The following is an 18,956-nucleotide window of genomic DNA, read 5'->3' on the forward strand; positions in this document are numbered from 1 at the left end:
GTGTTGTGCCAATGGTTAAGTACGGCGAAGGTTCTGTTATGGTTGTTTTACGTGACATGGACTCAGTCCGTTGGTTGTAGGGACAAGAACCATGAACACGGAAGTGAACGCTGACATTCTAGATAATAATGTGCTGCTCACAATGTGACAATACTCTGGGAATGGTCGGCCATACTTCCAACAAGGCAACGTGCCGCGTCACACATCCAGCGCTGTTTTATGTTGGTTTGAGGATATGGATGTTCCACAATTGGATCGGCTGCACAGAGTCCCAGCCTGAACCAACTGAACATCTTTGGGATGAACTGGAATGTCGGGTCAGAAAATATAAAAAGCCATCTTCTTTGAGAGAACTCGCCAGACATTTGCAGGATGAATGGAGGGAAATACCAGCTGTAGTGTATCAGATGTTAGTAGAAAGTATGTCACAGAGAGTATCTGATGTCATTAGGGCCAAATGAGCCCAACTAAGTATTAACATATGAAGATACTACTTTTGATTTTTGTTCAAATGTTGGATAATGGCATTTATTTACATTGTTAGAGGTTTCCGGGACCCCCTGTATTCCTCAACTTTGTTTTTTTAATAGTAAGGCAATTAGAACCCCTGTTTTGCCGGTCAGGACTTTGGTCAGGTCCCCCTCCGGTCAAATCCACAGTTGTTCCACTGATGTCATATACACAATCCTATGAGGCTTTATGGGTATATCAGCAGCTGCTGTATCAGGCATAGTTCATCGGAATCAGAGAATGGTCCTTCACTGGTGCTGTAGCTGATGATGAATTACCGTATACCAAGCCGTAAAGGCTCAAGGAATGGTGTGAGTGACAAGAACAGCGGCGCGTGTCCCACGGCCAGATTGGCGAAGCAGCATTCATTTTCAATAATAAGTCAATTACAAAGTTGCTCAGTGTAACATAATTGAAGGAATAAGCGCTGCTTTGGGGTCTCGGACAACGTCTTGGAACAACAAGCAGTACACTTTTGTTGTACAACTAGGCAGATTTGCCACTTGGGAGTCTTAGAAAGCTTCAAGGGGTTTTCTGGGAATGGTATAAAATGGGCACTGCTAGTGCGGCTTGTGGAAAACCCATCCTAGCATGGGAGAATTATGTGGGGCAGACGGGGTAGAGCCTAAAGCTAGACTCTGCCCCCACTCGCTGCCCCACCTACTTCAGGCCGCAAATGTGGGGTAGAGCCTCACGCTAGACTCCACCCCCACTCGCTGCCTCACCCACTTCAGGCCGTGTATGTGGAGTAGAGCCTCATGCTAGACTCCGCCCCCACTCACTGCCTCACCCACTTCAGGCCGCACATGAATTCTCCCATCCTAGGATGGATTTCCATTAGCTACATTGAGAGCAGCCATTTAATCTTACCTCGCGGCGGGCGTCTTGCTGCGAATTCCGTCCATAGCATAGAATACCATCGTGTGCGTTGGGCCTTAGACTTAACAGGTCCATAACATTTGGTTGCAGCCGTGGACAAAGGCATTTCCTTTCTCCAGTTGTTAGAGCTTTGATGGTGCCGCAGGATACTTTTAGTGCTCCCTGCAGAGTTTGCTTTAATGTACGAGGTAGCAGCCATGTTTTCTATGAAGAATTATTGTTTGCAACTAAGGAAGATGGAAGAATACCTCCACCTACCGATGTGTTTACAGCAGAAGTAACTTTGACACCTTTTTCTTGCCTAGGGTGAAACTATATCTGTGCAGGCTGCTGAATGCAGTCCACAAATGCAACTATCACAACCCAGAGTCCAGCCGCAGCAGCGAATACCTCAGCAGAGGCAACAGATTCAACAGCGGGTTCAACAGAAAACCGGGCCCGTAAGAAAAGTGACCCTGGGGAAAGGAAGCGTCCAGCAGCATCAGCCCTTCCAGCAGCCGTATCAACTCAAAGCCCGTCAGCTGACTTTGCTGACAGAGGCCGCATCTTCCCGTATGGTGAATAGCATCCAAGGCCAGATTGCAACAAACAAGGTACGGTGTAGTCGAGGAGTGAAAAAACACATGAATTTTAGGCTTTTCTTCACGCACTTGTAGTAGCCATGCATCGGTTGATTTAAAAGGGATTTTCCTGGGCTAAGGTATTGATGAAGCGTCCTCATGATGGGTCATCAGTCATATTGGTTGGAGTCCAACCAATGGGGGCTCGACAATTGGTTGTTAGAAGAGGCTAAGGTACTCACTGAGTACCACAGCCTCTTCTCAGGCCAGTGATGTCCCGTTCTTTTGTCAGATGCCTTGTGTGCAGCTCTGGCCCATTCAAGTGAATAGGATTGAGTTGCTATGCAAGTTTATGACTCTGTGGCTTATGTGCAGTGAAGAGTTTAGCGCTCACCTGAGCACTATTGCCTCTTTAAACAGGTGATCAGGGAGGGTCCAGAGTGGTCGTTTCCCCAGTGATTTGATATTGGTGACTAGAGATGAGCGAGTATACTCGCTAAGGCACTACTCGCTCGAGTAATGTGCCTTAGCCAAGTATCTCCCCGCTCGTCCCTAAAGATTCGGGGGTGGGGAGAGCGCGTAGGAACGGAGGGGAGATCTCTCTCCCCTGCTCCCCGCCGCAACTCGCCTGTCGGCCGCGGTGGCCCCCGAATCTTTAAAGACGAGCGGGGAGATGCTCGGCTAAGGCACATTACTCGAGCGAGTAGTGCCTTAGCGAGTATACTCGCTCATCTCTATTGGTGACCTTTCCTAAGGGTAGCAGAAACGCACATATTTAATATCTGAGTAAAATTGCGCAACTGTTGTTTATACCAACTGCATTACAATGCAAGGTTCTTAGCGCACATTTTGATCAAAACATGTGGGCCCATGTATCACGTCCAGGTGAAGCTTATTGGATGGGTTTGTCTGGATGTGACAGTTGGGCCCACATGTTTGGCTCACAATATGTAAGAACCTTGCATTGTAATGCAGTTGGTATAAACAACAGTTGTGCAATTTGACTCCGGTATTGAATGTGTGTGAGTGCTAAAGCATGTGTTTCCATTGCTGTATCCATTGCAGCCATGAGTTATGTGCAACAACACATTTAATTTACGGTATTTGTTGAAAGTGCTTACTTAGTTCAATATCCAAGTTTAAAAAAAAAAAAAACCTTTAAGAGTTCATTAACCCGGACGTATATAAAGACTGTGTATTCCATGGACAGCGCAAGGTCCACGTGGCAACAGATTGCTGCATGCCCTATTCTCATCCTTTCTCATGTACAAGAATAGGACATGCAATGTGCCGGGTCCGTGGAGGCTGGGCAGACCGCGAACGGGGGTCCGTGTGCTATCCGATGCAAGATCTCCCTGAGTTTCTGTGCCTGCAGTATGCGAGTCCAGCCTAAAACTTATTAGAGAAGACAGACTAACTTTGTTTCTTGCGCTGTTGGCAGGTCATTATGCGAGGTAGAGGCAGAGGAGTCGGTGGACAGATGGGCCGAGGACGCCTGATGCCAAATAAACAGAATCTCCGTGTAGTGGAGTGCAAGCCGCAGCCTTGTGTCGTGTCAGTTGAAGGGCTTTCTTCATCAACCACTGATCAACAATTGAGAAACTTGCTGATGTCGGTAGGACCAATTCAGGTAGGTCGCCCTTGGAGCTGGGCTTTGTCTGAAGAAATGTCTGACTCTGCAGAGATCTAGCGTTGGAAGATTTAGACCGCAGCGAGCAATCTGTTTAATCCTTAGACACCACCAAATATAGGTAATTGTATTTGCAGGAGCCGAATCGTCACCAAGGCATCATTACAGTCATTACTTATACATAGTAGGGAAATGGAGTATTCTCCAGTCCTTAAAGGGGGTTTCTTGTCTCCCTGCTCCCTATTATTACAGCCACTATAAAAGCTGACTTTCCTCCAAAGCCCTATCCCGGTTGCGGTAAAGCGCCCGCACCCTTTCTTCCTTTAATGGTGATGCCATGTATGTCCATCCCATGTAAGTAACTCCCCCAAGTATGACGCGTCCTCATTTACGTGGGTTGCACTATTGTAGCTGCCATGTGACTGTGGGTGCATCATGGGATTTCTAGCATTCAGGGCTCCTTCACACTGACAAGAAAAGCGTGAGATTTTCTGACGATGCGAGAGTGAAAACGCATGATTATGACGTCAATGGTTTCATTCTCATTTGCAATATTTTACGATATCGCAACATCTCCTTTCTTTTTGCAATATTGCCAATTGTTCTTAATAGGGCCGGCGGCGGCAGCGCCAGCCCCATTGAAACCAATGGGAGAACATCGTGATCTGCCAAGGCTATGACAGCCCCCGCGGGATGAAGGGAGCCCCCGCAGGGGTGCGAGGCCGTTTCTGTATGAAACCACCTTGCATCTAGGACTGAAAGGACGATATCGGGCCATGAATCACAGCCGATATAGCTCTTGCCCCTGTGCAGGTGCGCTCAGTGTGTTAGTGAATAGGAACCTCCCACTTGTATAGCTTCAGTATGCCCTAATAGGACATATGGGCAGGGCTTGTATTCCCTAGACATGTGCCCGAGGAGGAGTCAGTTTGCAGTTCGGCAACCATAGTTCTGTAATGCATTTTTGCTGCGTTGTGTTCTGTGCAGGCAAAATGTGAAGAATGAGACCACTTTATTAGCTTTTCATTGAGCAGCAAGTTTCAGGATTTTAGGGGTGAGGTTGTCTATAATATTAGGATGAGAAAAGCAAATCCAATATAATGATATTACTGGACCCCCATCAGCAATCAGACGGAAACTACAAGGAAAGGGTTAAAGGAGATGTCCCGCGCCGAAACAGGTTTTTTTTTTTTTTAAACCCCCCCCCCCCCCGTTCGGCGCGAGACAACCCCGATGCAGGGGTTAAAAAACCCACCCGCACAGCGCTTACCTGAATCCCGGCGGTCCGGCGTCTTCATACTCACCTGCTGAAGATGGCCGCCGGGATCCTCTGTCTTCATGGACCGCAGGGCTTCTGTGCGGTCCATTGCCGATTCCAGCCTCCTGATTGGCTGGAATCGGCACGTGACGGGGCGGAGCTACACGGAGCTACACGGAGCCCCATAGAGAAGAGGAGAAGACCCGGACTGCGCAAGCGCGGCTAATTTGGCCATCGGAGGGCGAAAATTAGTCGGCACCATGGAGACGAGGACGCCAGCAACGGAGCAGGTAAGTATAAAACTTTTTATAACTTCTGTATGGCTCATAATTAATGCACAATGTACATTACAAAGTGCATTATTATGGCCATACAGAAGTGTATAGACCCACTTGCTGCCTCGGGACAACCCCTTTAACTTTTGTGGACTAAGAGAAACGATATTAAATGTGCAAAAGTATTTAGACATTAAAATGCCAATTCCAGAAATATCATTTACCTATAATGTGGCTGGAGAAAACGCAATATAACCGAGCTAGAAAGGTGGCAGCATTGTAAGGGTTATCAAAGAGGAGCAGCAGATTTGGGGATTTAATGACATACAAACCACAAAGGACACAAACACAACCCGCACGTCACTGAAAAGAGCAAGGTTCATGTTTTTAGGATGTACCAATAAGTTCCATTTTCTGCCACATTGCAGCGCCGTTTGTTACTAGTTTATAGGAAAATGGCGCCACCGCAGGAGAAATCATTGTGTGCTTTTGGTTTGCGAATCTATTGTTAAAGTTCAACATAAGTTCCAGGTTCGATTCCAAAGACAACCGTCCTGACACAAGCAAATCTACGTTTTGAGGTTGGTCGAGCGACACATAGTGCCCATGTGGCGTGCATGCCACGCATCTCAGGCACCATAAAACTGTAATGAAACGCCCATCGCTGCAGTGTGGCAGATAATGGAAGTTACTAGTATGTCATTAAGAACTTTGAACCTTCCTCTTTTCGGTGATGTGCGGATTGTGCGCCTGTCTTTTGTAGCTTGTTTGTAATTATATCCCCAATTTGCTCCTTCTTGAATAACCTTGTATACAGCAATTTCATATCAATACAACATAAAAGACGGAAATGACAAATAATTATTCCATAAGTATAGTAATCAGAAGAGAAAGTAAAGTGCTGAGGCCAACAATGGACCGAATGGAGCCCAGCTAGGAGACATGGCTGCCAGAGAGGGTCTCAAGAGGGCGATCACCAAGCAAGGCTAGTTGCTCAGTAAGAGCAGATTTCCTTTTGATGGACCTTTTGGGCTCTTCTGGTTTTTCACAATGGCCATTAATCTGAATATAATACAGCAGGGAAATGTTTGTTTGGCTGCGGCTTCCACACTGTTGGGGTTTGCCAAGAGCGAGACCCAGCTGTTTGTGCTTTGCCCTGTACTCTGAAAGGGGTTATGTCTGTTGGCACAACCCCTTTAAAGCCAAGAAGATGGTAGCCTCCTGACCCGACGCCCTGTTTGCACATCACCCATGTATCACCGGCATGTCTCATCCTTCTAGGGGTCATGTACGGCGGTGATAAACCTAGGGATTTAGTGTTAAAGGTTAGTCGCCGACCCCGTAAATGATTTCTGTTGACGGTGCCTCCAACCTTTCCCTGGTGGCAGATATCCAGGGACAAAGGGAACGGCATTTTGGATTTCAACATGTCTGCCCCTTTTGGAAATGAGCCGCTTTCCGAGGAGTCGGACAATCTTATTCCGCTTCTCTATTGAGATGAACCTAAAAGTTCGGCCCAATTGAGAGAAACTGTTCTACAACCGGCTTTTAGTCCTTAGGTGACAGTGACGCGAAGTGCGTGACCAGCGAGCATTTAGACAACTACAAAACTGTCAAACTTATTCCTAGGATCAGCACCGGGACCATCTTCTTCCTGTGCTTAAATGCCTCCATTCCTGCGGTTTTGCTTGTCGGTCAGATTTCTGATTGCTCGTATCTGCCATGTGAAGTCTTGGAACCGACCGGCCACGTAGGGTTGTTTGAGTTTGTAGTTTACTTGTGAGGCTTCATACACCGACGAAAGGAGGGACTGCACTTTTGCAAAACTCTTGACATGTTGTAAGTTTTAATCAGTGGGGGGTCCGAATGCTGAGACCCCCTAATGATCACTGAGGGACAGAAACTCTCATCTAAGTTCTGTGCCCCTTCAGCTGTGATCGTCACTCCTCAGCAGCTGAAGATGGCTCAATAGTAGTCTGAGCCTGTCTTCCCCTACCGAGGAGTAACAATCACTGCTGAAGTCAAAAAGTTTTACGTAAGTGGGGTTCCTCTTAAGCGGCTCGCGATTTTTATTAATTTTTCCCCTTTCATTCCGATGTCTGGGTTTCTATATGGAGAACAGAAATTTGAGATCCTTATCAATATCTCATTAATTGATTGTATTTGCTATGAAACCTAGATCTTTCAGTTAGACTTAATGTAGTAAATATATTTTATGTATAGCTCATGCTGTTCTTTCCGCTTTGGCTTGTATGGTATACGTTCCTATGGAACTATAGCACAACCCAGTGGCTATACTTAGATGTTGGTCGTCTGTGAGATGGTGACCGCAGGCTTTCAGAAAACGTTCCTTATCAGAGGCTTTCTTAAAGCCTAACCTGCGGGTAAAGCGGGGCGGACTACTGTGTATAAAGAGGTTCTCCAGCAACGACTATGTCTTTTTATGTAGAGCGCAAGTCCACAATGTAATCCTATGAAGCTTGGAGATTTCCGAGGACCACAGGTAATGGATTAATGAGCTCGGTCATCCCATTTTAGTTTACCATTCATGTACATCTGTCAACAAGTTGTCGCCTCCGCCTCTTTCTATATGCGTGTTTGAATTGTGCGGAAGTCGTCTTATGATGGCCAGTAATGAATTCTGTATGCTTTCTCAGCACGTGTTTTTGGAACCGCAGAGGCAGATAATCCTACAGTAAGTCCGGTACATTGGGGGTTAAGGCGTGGGGTTATTTTATGTTGTAAAGTCTAGACCAATGGTGGCCTTGTTTTTTTTCCATTTCGTTTTTACGCCCATCTATAGGTCCTCTTAATACAAGAGTGTTAAGAGAGTTGGGCCATCAGGCATGGTCTCTTTTAGAGTGCAACATGTTCGCCCAATGACTCGCTCCTGGCAAATATTTAATTTTGCCGAGCGGAGTCGTGGCTGCCACGCATCTCTTCCTATAGTGAAAGGTAGCATTACATAACAGCCATTCAGATGAATGACCAACCTGGCCTGCACCAAGTCTATTCTGGCTCATCGAGCGGCGGACCGCCTTCTATGAAGTTCATATGCCCTTATAGGAAATATGAACAGCATTAATGTTCTTGGCACAACCCCTTTTTGGCATACATGTACAGATGAAGCACTTTTTAAAGGAACCTGTCATGCTTTTACAGTGTGACCTGCAATAAACCTGTAACAGCGCCGCTTTTGAGATTTCCTCCTTACTTTGCGTTGTAATCCGTGCCCCGATACCTTTACAACTTGCTTGTGAAGTTTTCCCACACTGTATGCGAATGAGCTGAAAAAAGTCAGCTTTTTTTACTCAGCGGCCCGCCCCTGTTCCTGATTGGCACGCATACAGATGTATCCTCTTCCCTGTAATCCTGCACAGGCGCCGTAACAAACCCTGCCTGCTCCCGCGCAACTCTGCTCTTCTTGACTACATGTAACTTCAGCGGCGTACGGCGCCTTGAGAATCGTTACTCCCACTGTGTCTGAAGTCACATGACTTTGACAGTAACGATCCTCAAGGCAAATGTGCAGTACACCGCTGAATTACCAGCAAGTAAGGCCGCCTGCAGACGGCCAGGTCGGATCTGGCTGCGAGAATTCTCGCAGCTGGACCCGACGCGAGTGTCTGCAGAGAGCAGCATGGCACTGACCCGCTGGGCAGCCGGCGCATGTGCTGACCGGAGCCAGCGGGCGTCTGCCTAGGATTGCGTTTGCTAACGCAATCCTATGGCAGCTCCCACGGGCGGAAATTCAGCGGGAAATTTCCGCCCATCTGCAGGCGGCCTAAGGGAGAGCTGAGGTGCGCGGGCAGGGTTTGCTACAGCGCCTGTGTGGGATGACAGCCAAGAGGAGAAATCTGTATTGGTGTGCCTGCCGTGTCGCTTGGTAAAGAATTCAACTCTCCGACGTATTTTAATACAGCGCAGGAAAACTTAAAAAGCATTTTGTATCGGGTATCGGGGCACGTATCGCAAGCCGTATTGTCAATAGGGTAATCTCATTAGCAGCGCTGTTGACAGTCTTTCAAACGACTGCACAAGTGCTGGCGTCACCGCTAAGGTTGTCGGCGCTCGTGCTGAGCGTTCAAACTGAAGGCTCGCAGGCTTCTTGCTCAGTGCTTCTGCCCCTATGTGAAGCGTTTTCACGGAATGAGAAGTCAGCTTAAACAACCGCGAACGACAAGCGAGCAATTTTTTCGCATTCACACTGAACAATTATCGCTCAAACTTGTTTGTTTGAATGAATTTGGAGCGATAATCTTCACGTGTAAATGGGCCTTTAGGTTTATTGTAGATTACATTGTAAAAACTTGGTTCCCTTTAAGTATGCAAGTACAGAATAGCCATCAATTACACCATTAATGTCAGCTAAATGGTTAATAACAGTTTGCAATAACTTTGTACAAATACATGACTTGTGGTATCTAGTGGGATGGCATTGGGCTTAGTGCCATCAGCTGTGGTAACCAAGGGTCTAGACTTTGATTAGGAGTCCTGTGTTAAAGGGACACTAAAGTAAAAAAAAAAAGTGGGTGTCTACAAATGTAGCAAACAACTGGACATTCAACATATTAGGATACGGTAAAGGGGTATTCCCATCTCGGATATATGGCCTATCCATTGGATATGCCATGAAAGTCTTTATAGGTGCAGGTCACATCTTGTATCTTCTATTCTGTCCCCTGTAACCCTGAATGCCGTGTTCGGGAGGATAAAAATAGTGAAGCGCCCTTCCCTGCGCTATTTCTCTAACTCCGATACAAGTCAATGGGATTTACACTGTTTTTGTAACTCCTTTTTGACTTCTGTGGGAGTTATGAAAATGGCGTAGCTGAGCCAAGCTCAACTGTTTCCATCAACCCGCCCACCTCGTATCCAGCGGTCTTTCTGTCTCATCCATGTTTGGCTGAAATGGGAACACCCCTTTGACTATAATGTACTACCATGCTGTAAGTTGAGTTATCACAATGCACTAATCATGTTAATGATTGCTACGTGTGTAGAGCCACATGCCATAATGTATCACTACTGTCTATCACCATGCAAAGCATTGTACATACCCCGGAAGGCCCCCATTTAGTGTTTCCCATCCAGAGATTGTGTTGGCCTTAGACTGTTCTACACCCGCTGTGCAAAATATTTCCCCTTCACCGCTCTGTAGAGTCGGGCGGCTGTGCAATCTAGCTGCTGGTTTTATGTCGTTCACACCAACTTCTAACTTTAGTGTCCCTTTAATGTGGTTTCATAGTTAGTTAGTATTTAAGTACTTAAGTTGCCAGCTGTGCCTGGAAAGTATTCCGTTTGCTCCGAACTTGAACAGATTTACATCTTTACTCATTTAAGAATTACCCCGCCAAAAACGTAGATGGGTCATAAGTGTATGATCATTGGGAACCATAGGGATCATAAAATTGGTGCACCCGTATTCCTCATAGTGAATGAAGTTGGGGTCTATGTATTGTCCGTGGAGATGGGCTGAGGATGCCCTTGCTCCTCTCCATAAACAGTGGAGGACATGTATGCGTACCGTCATTCTGTTCACTATGGGGACTCTGGGTGCTCCATTCTCATAATTTCCGGGTGTCCCACTGGTCAAAATTGCAGCGATCATACATTAACTTTCCGAACAGGTCGTCGTCAGTAGCTTGAAAACACCACTCTGGGGAAATGGTTTTTAAATTTTCTTTTCCCAAGGTGCAATTGACATGCAAGGCATATTGGGTATATTTTAAAAAACCTGCCGCTTCCTTCATTGATGGGAGAGCCACTCCGCTTCAGCCTCACGTAACCTCCACTGGGATTCGTTGAATCCTCTGGCATTTGCCGTGAATGGAAGTGACTTTCTATTCATTCCTCTGAGAGTCACAAAGTCCTCTAGGAATGAATAGAGACTGTGACTTCCAATCCATTGGGTACAATGGGGGACCAGAGCAGCGCTCATCAGTGATGGAGTCGGTGAGTATACTGCCTGCCCCAACGTTGCCCTGTCTGCCAATTGCACCACGGAGTGGCCCATTTAATGTCCGTATTGAAGACTGCTTCCATCTCTTACTTTCCTGCGAGGGACATAGTCTGCCCAGTAAAGACTGGAGAGACAGACATGAAACTTCTTTTATATCTAGTAAATCAGCATAATCCAAACCAAACGTTTTTGCCCCCATTGAACTAAATATTAGCTGTTGCTATTGTCTAGCTCAGTGCGAACCCCCCGACATTTGGGCTCCCCACGATCATTTTATAGTGATGAGGCCTGATCATAAAACATTGCATACTAAAGGAAGCCTCGCGGGTTCCAAGGGATCCCCAGATCCATTCAGACTGGTTTGTCATTCTCAGTTCTTGCAGCATTGCCTCGACATAGAATGAACACGGACCTGTCGCAGCTGTTCTTCTAGTGTCCTTTCCTATCCATCTAAGTTGTACATGTAGTAGTGTTGTTAATGAGACTGCCATATCGTTATATACTGTTACACATGTCCCCGGATCTATACAATCTCTTTACTTTTTCCCGCGCTGTATTAATAGTGATATGGCAATCTCATTCGCAACACGATTACATGCATAACGTAGAGTTCTTTTACTCGGGACGAGCTGTCGGGCAAACGATGCCAGCACTCGTTCCAGTGATGCTCGCTCCTGAACTGATATACAGAAGCGAGTATCTCTCACAGCGCTTCCATCGTGGAGGGGGCCGGGGAGCGCTCTTCCCCCACTCACCTCCATTCACAGAAAGCAGACAGTCCTTCAAAAGTGAACAACTGCTGTTTACACTGAACGGCACATCGTTCCCTTCTCTGCAGGCAGAAACTCAACGACTGAACAACTATCATTCGGTCACTGCATGCGTTTACATGGGCCAATTGTTCAGATTCCCATAAGAGCCATTAGATTGCATAGAAAGAAAATGATGACCGGTTCCCTTTAAATTATCAGTTCTGTCTCCAGCTAAGACCTCTGTGACAGCCCTTAGGTACAGGCGGCTTTATCCACATCGGGTTAGGGACCCGCACTGCATGTAGACTTCGGTAAACACGGGGCGCGGGATATAAATCCCTAAAAAGGAACAAATCTTTAGCAGCATCTCCTGGCTTGTGATATTGGATGATGCAGGTAAGAACTTTCATGTCTGACTTAAAGCAGTTGTTCATTTGTAAGTATTGATGGCCTATCCTGTGGATAAACCATCAGTGGGGTCTACTGGGACCTCCGCCCATCAGTGGTTTGCCAAGCCTGTGCTGTATGCTGACAAGGCAGACAACTGATCAACGGGGGTCCCAGATGGCCGATCCCTGCCAGCTTATTATTACGGATAGACCATGAATACTTTACAATTGGACAACCGCTTTAATTGCATCCTGCAATATACTTGCTTATGTTCGTTCTGCATGGTGCGGTGCTCTTCACATCTGTCTCGGAGGTTCCATTAGGAGCCCGTCCGATTCTGGCTGATGGTTCTGCGTGCAGAGCTGTTTCGTCAGTAAAAGCACCTTGGTGAAACCCAGTGGTCCACGTGGAAGCGTCGGGAGCCGCTGGTGCCTGTAGTGCAGCATATCCAACTCCACATCCTTGCTTCTTTTATAAATGGAAGACGTGAAGCAGATGTGAACGGAGCCCAAGTTGAGACGGTCTACATCCAAGTCATCTTAACTTTGATGATCTTGCTCAAAAGCTACTACTTAAAGGCAACCTATTATCTCCCATAAGCACCATAAACTAAGCTGTGGTGCTTATAGTTTAGGCGACGTGGAGTCCGGGGAGCCTCTTTTCATACTCGCCCCGTACCCCATTTTTGTGGTGTCCCCACAATGAAGTCAGTGAGCGTCCAGCCATCATGGCTCACTGCGCACGCACTCCCATTCACCTCTATGGGAATGCGTATTCACAGTCTTCTGTAACAAGTCACACTTACTGTGCGTGCGCTGACTTCACCGGGGGCACCACAGCAATGTGGGACGGGGTGAGTATGAAATGTGGCTCCCCGGACTCCACCTCACCAAAACTATAAACCCCATAACTTAGATTGTGGTGCTTACAGTTGCTGACAGGTTCCCTGTAATGTGGTGGTCTTCACTATTTCCCATTAGTGTCGTAGATTAATACAGCTAACTATTTCTATGGGGGAGGGGGGCACACATCACCTTCTATATAGAATGACTTGACATACAGAATTGAGTAAGTTGTGTTACTTCTAGATTACAGTCTGTGTAGTAATAAGAGCTGCTTTCATAATTCTGCAAGCTTCAGATATGAAATTTCCCAGCATTCTGTTGTAATTCAGTGTCTGCACATAGATTTCCCAGAATGCAAATCCCCAGAGCATGCTAAATTTTTAACCACGTGTGTCTGATATGCTATAAGAAACCAATAACAAGCCTAGCAACTAGCAGAACTGTGAGTGCAGCTCTGGGTTGGCCAACTATAGTTTGGTGCAAGATAAGTAATGCATTGTATTTACAATGGTGCGAAGTGAGTATATATACTTTATGTTCCTCATGGCTAAACTACAAGATTCCGATTTGTTCAGGTTACTATAGACCGTAGCCCCTGAATTGGCAGATTGTTTTACCTTCTGTATTACTCCACTGTCCGCTCTCATCTCATTCCCTGCTGATCGCTCTGCCAAGATTTCCTGTAGTAAGTCATTCAAAATCCAACTTATTAACTAATTGTGGAATTGCACTTTCGCATCTCCCACGCACAGCTAGTTAGAGCTATTCTCTGTAAAGTTTTGGGAGTACCACGTTCTTCACACCAACCATAGGGATCTTGGTGTGTCATCACAATTTTGCCCCACAAAACCATCCTAAGCCTCGGTTAGTGCTAAGAAGACGAGCGTAAATACTCTAGCATGCCAAAGGTCATGGGACAGGAACCAATATCGTGTAGGACCCCCTCCAGGCTGGTGAAATGCAGCAATTCAACATGCGATCGATTCCACAAGTGGAAGACGTCTGGGAAGATGTTCAGCCGTCTGCACAGCCCCCCACTGCTCCATGGTATTTACAGGTTCAGGATCACAGGTGTGACTGGACTTTACCACCAATTCCCGTAAATGCTGGATTGGGCTCATGTTGGGCAAACGTCTAGCCTACACCATTCATAGGAACTCTCCAGAATGCTTCTTGAACCAGTTCTGGACATTTTGGGCTGATGGCGCGGTGCATTATCCTCATGGCACATCCCTTTATTTTGGGGGTGCGTGAAGGGCTGCCAAAATGGTTAATATGCAGAGAAATGTAGCGGGCACCAGTGACAACTGGGGTCCATGGCCTCATGGGGTCTCTGCCACCCACAAACCCTACCATCAGCCTGAAACAATTGGTGCTGTTGCTCATCAGGCCACGTCACATATTGCCTCTAGGGTTCAGTTTTCAACCTTACACGATAACAGCTGATGCAATGCTACTTCATAATCCATTTACATAGTGCTATCCCGTGACTTTTGGCTTGTCAGTGTATGCCTTTTTATAACTTAATACTGCAGCCATGGTGTAGAAACCACTGTTTTCCTGATGCGTGCGCCGTATGCAAATGACTTTCAAATCGTCCGCTGGGTGTTCTGCTCTCACATACCGGACCTGGCACTTTCCCCCTGTTCCTACCAAACCCTACCCCTTGACTGATCATTGGCCTTTCCAGTTCCCTTCAGCTGGAGATGCCATGTTTTCCACCATAAGGCGAGCGCACTGCACATTCTGGACTAGTTGCATGCGTGTTACGACTGAGAGGTCAATGCCCGCCGATGGCCTAGTGCAGGATATGTGGCGCACTCACCAAATGTGGAACACACCACGTCTCCAGCACAAGGGAACTGGAGAAGTCAATGATGAGCCAAGGGGTGAGGGCTGGTAGGAATAGGAGGAAAGACCCCGTCCAGTGTGTGAGGGCACAACGCCCATCGAACGGTTTGAAAGTAATTTGTATAAAGCGTGTGCAACAGAAAAATGGCGCTTTCTACGTCGTGGCTGCGCTATGAACGAAAAGAAAAGGTAAATATAGGTTCACCGACTTAATGCCAACCGAGGTTTTGGGAGGTTAAATTGTGATGACCTCCTCTCAGGACTTGACCCATGACGTGGATGGCCGTTTCCCTGAGGTTGGGTTCACTTAGTGCTTTTTCTTTTGTTGCTAAACCTTCAACTGTCTTGAGAAGCCGCATTGTACGACCCCGGCCTAATGCTGATGTGTTCAGTGTGACGGCCATCAGTAAACCAGCAGCCACATTACTCCCCAGAGAACGGCAGAAGGTAAAGCGTGTCGCACCTCCCATTGTGAATAGAAGCCTGTAACTAAATACTTAACTCTATTACATGTGATGCTTAGTGATTTCTCCTTGTTTGGTGAAGGGTTTTGTTGCCCACTCTTTACTTTCTGTCACTTTGTGGCACAATTTGTCATTTTGCGTCATTTAAAGGGGTGGTTCGGAGAGACAAAAATAAATCTAAATGTACTCTGTAAAAACCTTCTTTTTTAAAAAGTCCCACTCTCCGCACCTGATCCCTCCGCCGCTCCTGTCCTAACGATGCCTGGCCCCCTGCTGTATTCTTCTTAACTCAGGAATGACCTCCACAGTCATGTGACCAATGTAGCCAGTTACAGGCTGATCCGGAGTTACATTTAGTGGGTAATTGGCCACAGCGGTCACATGTCATCCCTAGAGGCAGTGGATTGGGCACCATCGGAACGGCTACTGTAAGGGATCAGGTGATTTTTGTTTTCTTTCTAGTTTTGTTTTTATACCGCGCTGAGCAGATTTCAATTACCTGTGTTTCTCCCCAGACCGCCCCTTTATGAAAAGCATTATCACATATTTTAGGCCTTGTTCACACCTGCGCCCTGCCTCCTTTCTGACTCCGTCCTCCGAGGTGAACAAAGACTGTACTGGTGTTACTAGATTTGGCGCCACACCAGGCAGACCCCTTGTTTTCCAGCATGTCTGCGCAGTTGTGAAAGTGGCCTTCCTTGGAGTAGACCTTTTATTCTTGATGCATAATTGGTATTTCTTGTTCACGTTTTACTGGTGATTCCGCTTATTTACAGCTTAACTCCACTCAGAGTCTACAGAAGTGACCCTAGTCGTCTTTGGGATCCGGCGCCTTGCTACACCGAACAGAATAACAGTACATGCAGCAACTATGGAGAAAATGGAATCCATTGTGTCCTGCTCTCATATGGAGAGGCTGTGGGAGCCCTGGCTTAGACAGTCTCATCATGTGGCAAGCTGCTATTCACCTTAGTGGCACCTTTAGATCCCAATTACTGAATTCTCTGCCCCTGGATAGGTTTGAGGACTAGGAGGACCAAAAGCCATTTGTTTTGAGGGTCAGTGGTCGTCTGAGCTCCCGAACTGCATTGATGAACACACATCTGATGGCTGTCAGATGATTAGGTTGGGATGGATCTCCCCATTTAAAGTGAAGCTTTACGCAGTGACGTTACATCACTGTGGGGAGAGAAGTGACCAAACCCCCCTCCCTGGTAATGCGCAGAGAGGCCATATTGGATGGATTAAGAGAGGCCCCAGTAAGCAGGAGATTAGTGGTACCATCAGGAGAAAGGAGGGCTATAGGTAGTATAACGCCACCTATAGCCCATAGACATATTTTACCCAGGGATCATAGACTTACTTTAAATTCCCTGTCCGCCAATTCTAATTGGGCGACTCTGCTGATTCTGTCAGTCTACACTGCAAAGCTGAGAAGTGAGCTGCAGAAAACGATCAGCCTGTTTGCACTTCAGTGACCAGAAGAAAAAACTGCAATATTTAAGGATTTCTCATCTATCGATAGAGATTTTCTGACAAACGATAATATACACGGTGAGCCCCCCCCCCCCCCCCCCCAAACTACTTCCATTCCTGAGCTTTTTGGAACTTTCGCTGACACTGGAGAAGTGGGGTATCGGGGCATAAGCAATGGCGCTGGATTTTAGAGGCTTTTAATGGAGTTAAGTTGTAAATGTCAGAAGAGAGACGCTTCTGTCCGTCTAGAAGTCTCCTTTCTGCTGACGCAGGACGATAGACATGTCCTCTTAGTATATTTACTTTTGTTATATCTAATGTGATGGTTAAACCTTCTATTTTTGTAACTTTAACAGGCGCAAGGAATTTCCTCTGTACGGAGACTGTGCGGACTTAGCTAGGAGCGGCCCCCGTAAGACTAATGTTGTTGTGAGGATAAGTTACTAGTGGGATGCTGCAGAGAAGAACTCGTACCGCTGCCCCTTTATCCTTTGTTTTCTCGCCTTTTGTGTTCTCCTGATAACGCGGTTTCAGTATTTCTGTTGTGAAATCAACAGCAGTTTCTTAGTTCTGTTTATTCACTGTTGAACGCCTTCAGCCATTCTCTGTTGGCGAGGGCAATGAAAGCATTCCACTTCATAGTCCGGCGAGACCATTTCCTGGAGTCGGCAACGAAGGCCTAAATAATGGATTGCTATAAGGTCTTACCGAACTGCTCTTTACCTGTTAACAACCAAGTTTGCAATGAGGAAAAAAGGAGAAAATAGTATTAAAAATGGTGCTTATACTGATAGCTCAAGTTATGCAAACTTATTCCTCTATTCAGGTACTTTTACTGTGGAGCCAGGTATATATGCTTTGTTACAATACTAACGGGGGTTTCCGGGACTCCAGTAGTGATGATCTGTCTCTAGCATAAGTCATCAATAGCTGATTGCTTGGGGTCCGCCGCTCAGAATGACCTCCAATCAGCTGTGTGATGAGGTCACGGCACTTGGGCAAGTACCACGGCCCTTTCACGGAGTACTAGGTACAGTGCTGTACGTTTTGTAGTGGCATTGCCTAGTATAGCAGATAAGTCTCATTCACTTGAAAGGGACTGAGCTGCTAAAGGCCACATAACAAACCAACATGTCACTTGCCTGAGATGAGGCTATTGCACTCACCTGAGCCCCAAGGTCTCATCACACAGGTTATAGTGGAGGTCCCCAGCAGTTGACAACCATTGATCGGATATGGAGGACCTATCCTAAAGATGGTTCAACAGTATTGTGAGTCCTAGAAAACCCCTTAAGGGCTCCTGTGCACGGGTGAATTTTCACTGCATTGCCCCTTGAAATATAAGTGCCCTCATCCCTCCGAAAACCAATAACTATAGAAAAAAAAAAAAAAAAAAAAAGCATCACCTTAGTAGCGCTGTTATCTCCGGCGCGTCTTCTAGCAGGTTCCCGGAACTCTTCCTCTGCTGTTCTTCTGGCCTGGGATTGAACCCCCCCCCCCCACCTCCTGAAGCGCTGCCTCTGATTGGCTGAGCGCTGTGACCAATCACAGGCAGCGCTCAGCTGTCATTCAATGCTGAGCTCTGTCTGTGATTGGTCCCAGCGCTCAGCTAATCAGAGCCAACGCTTTCAGGAGGTGGGTATTTTCAGAAGAAGAGTGCCGCGAACCTGCAAGAAGACCCACTGGAGAGGACAGTGCTACTAAGGTGATGTATTCCTTTTTTTTTTAATTTCTACAGTTATTGATTATTTTCGGGTTAGGGCTTATATTTAAACTTGATTGAATTGACGTTCTTGCGTTCTTTAGTACCGTATTCTAATTTACAAGCGTGCTGTAATTGTGGAGTCGGATGGGTGGGCAGGATTTCCTCTTTACGTTCTTGTAGAATTGCCAGTGCGCTAACAAAATTGAAAAAGTCGGCCATTGTGCCTTGAAATATTTTGGTTTTTCAGCTGAAGTAAATACGAATTATGATAACGATGTTTTTGCTTTCTCTCTTGCCGGTGAAGCACGCACTTTGTCCTTAGACTACCTCTTTTGATAAGAGACAGGATTGTCCTGTACTGTATTCTTTACTTGGATCTGTAATGCAAACTGTGGGAAC

The 18,956-nt window shown here is 46.5% G+C and overlaps 1 protein-coding gene across 3 annotated transcripts in view; it reads left to right on the top strand.

The window, feature by feature from the left end:
• The window catches only part of RBM33 (RNA binding motif protein 33), a 107,827-nt gene that overhangs the window by 79,086 nt on the left and 9,785 nt on the right, over positions 1 to 18,956 (top strand). For 2 of the 3 annotated variants that reach the window (XM_066585053.1, XM_066585054.1), the window contains exons 16-17: positions 1,695 to 1,982; positions 3,391 to 3,579. In XM_066585053.1, the coding sequence (XP_066441150.1) occupies positions 1,695 to 1,982; positions 3,391 to 3,579 (477 nt within the window). Of the gene's footprint in view, positions 1 to 1,694; positions 1,983 to 3,390; positions 3,580 to 17,208; positions 18,227 to 18,956 lie in introns of those variants that run through there. The other variant, XM_066585055.1, reaches the window with a different exon arrangement.

This window comes from Eleutherodactylus coqui, chromosome 12 (assembly GCF_035609145.1).
Source record: "Eleutherodactylus coqui strain aEleCoq1 chromosome 12, aEleCoq1.hap1, whole genome shotgun sequence".
Lineage (NCBI taxonomy): Eukaryota > Metazoa > Chordata > Amphibia > Anura > Eleutherodactylidae > Eleutherodactylus > Eleutherodactylus coqui.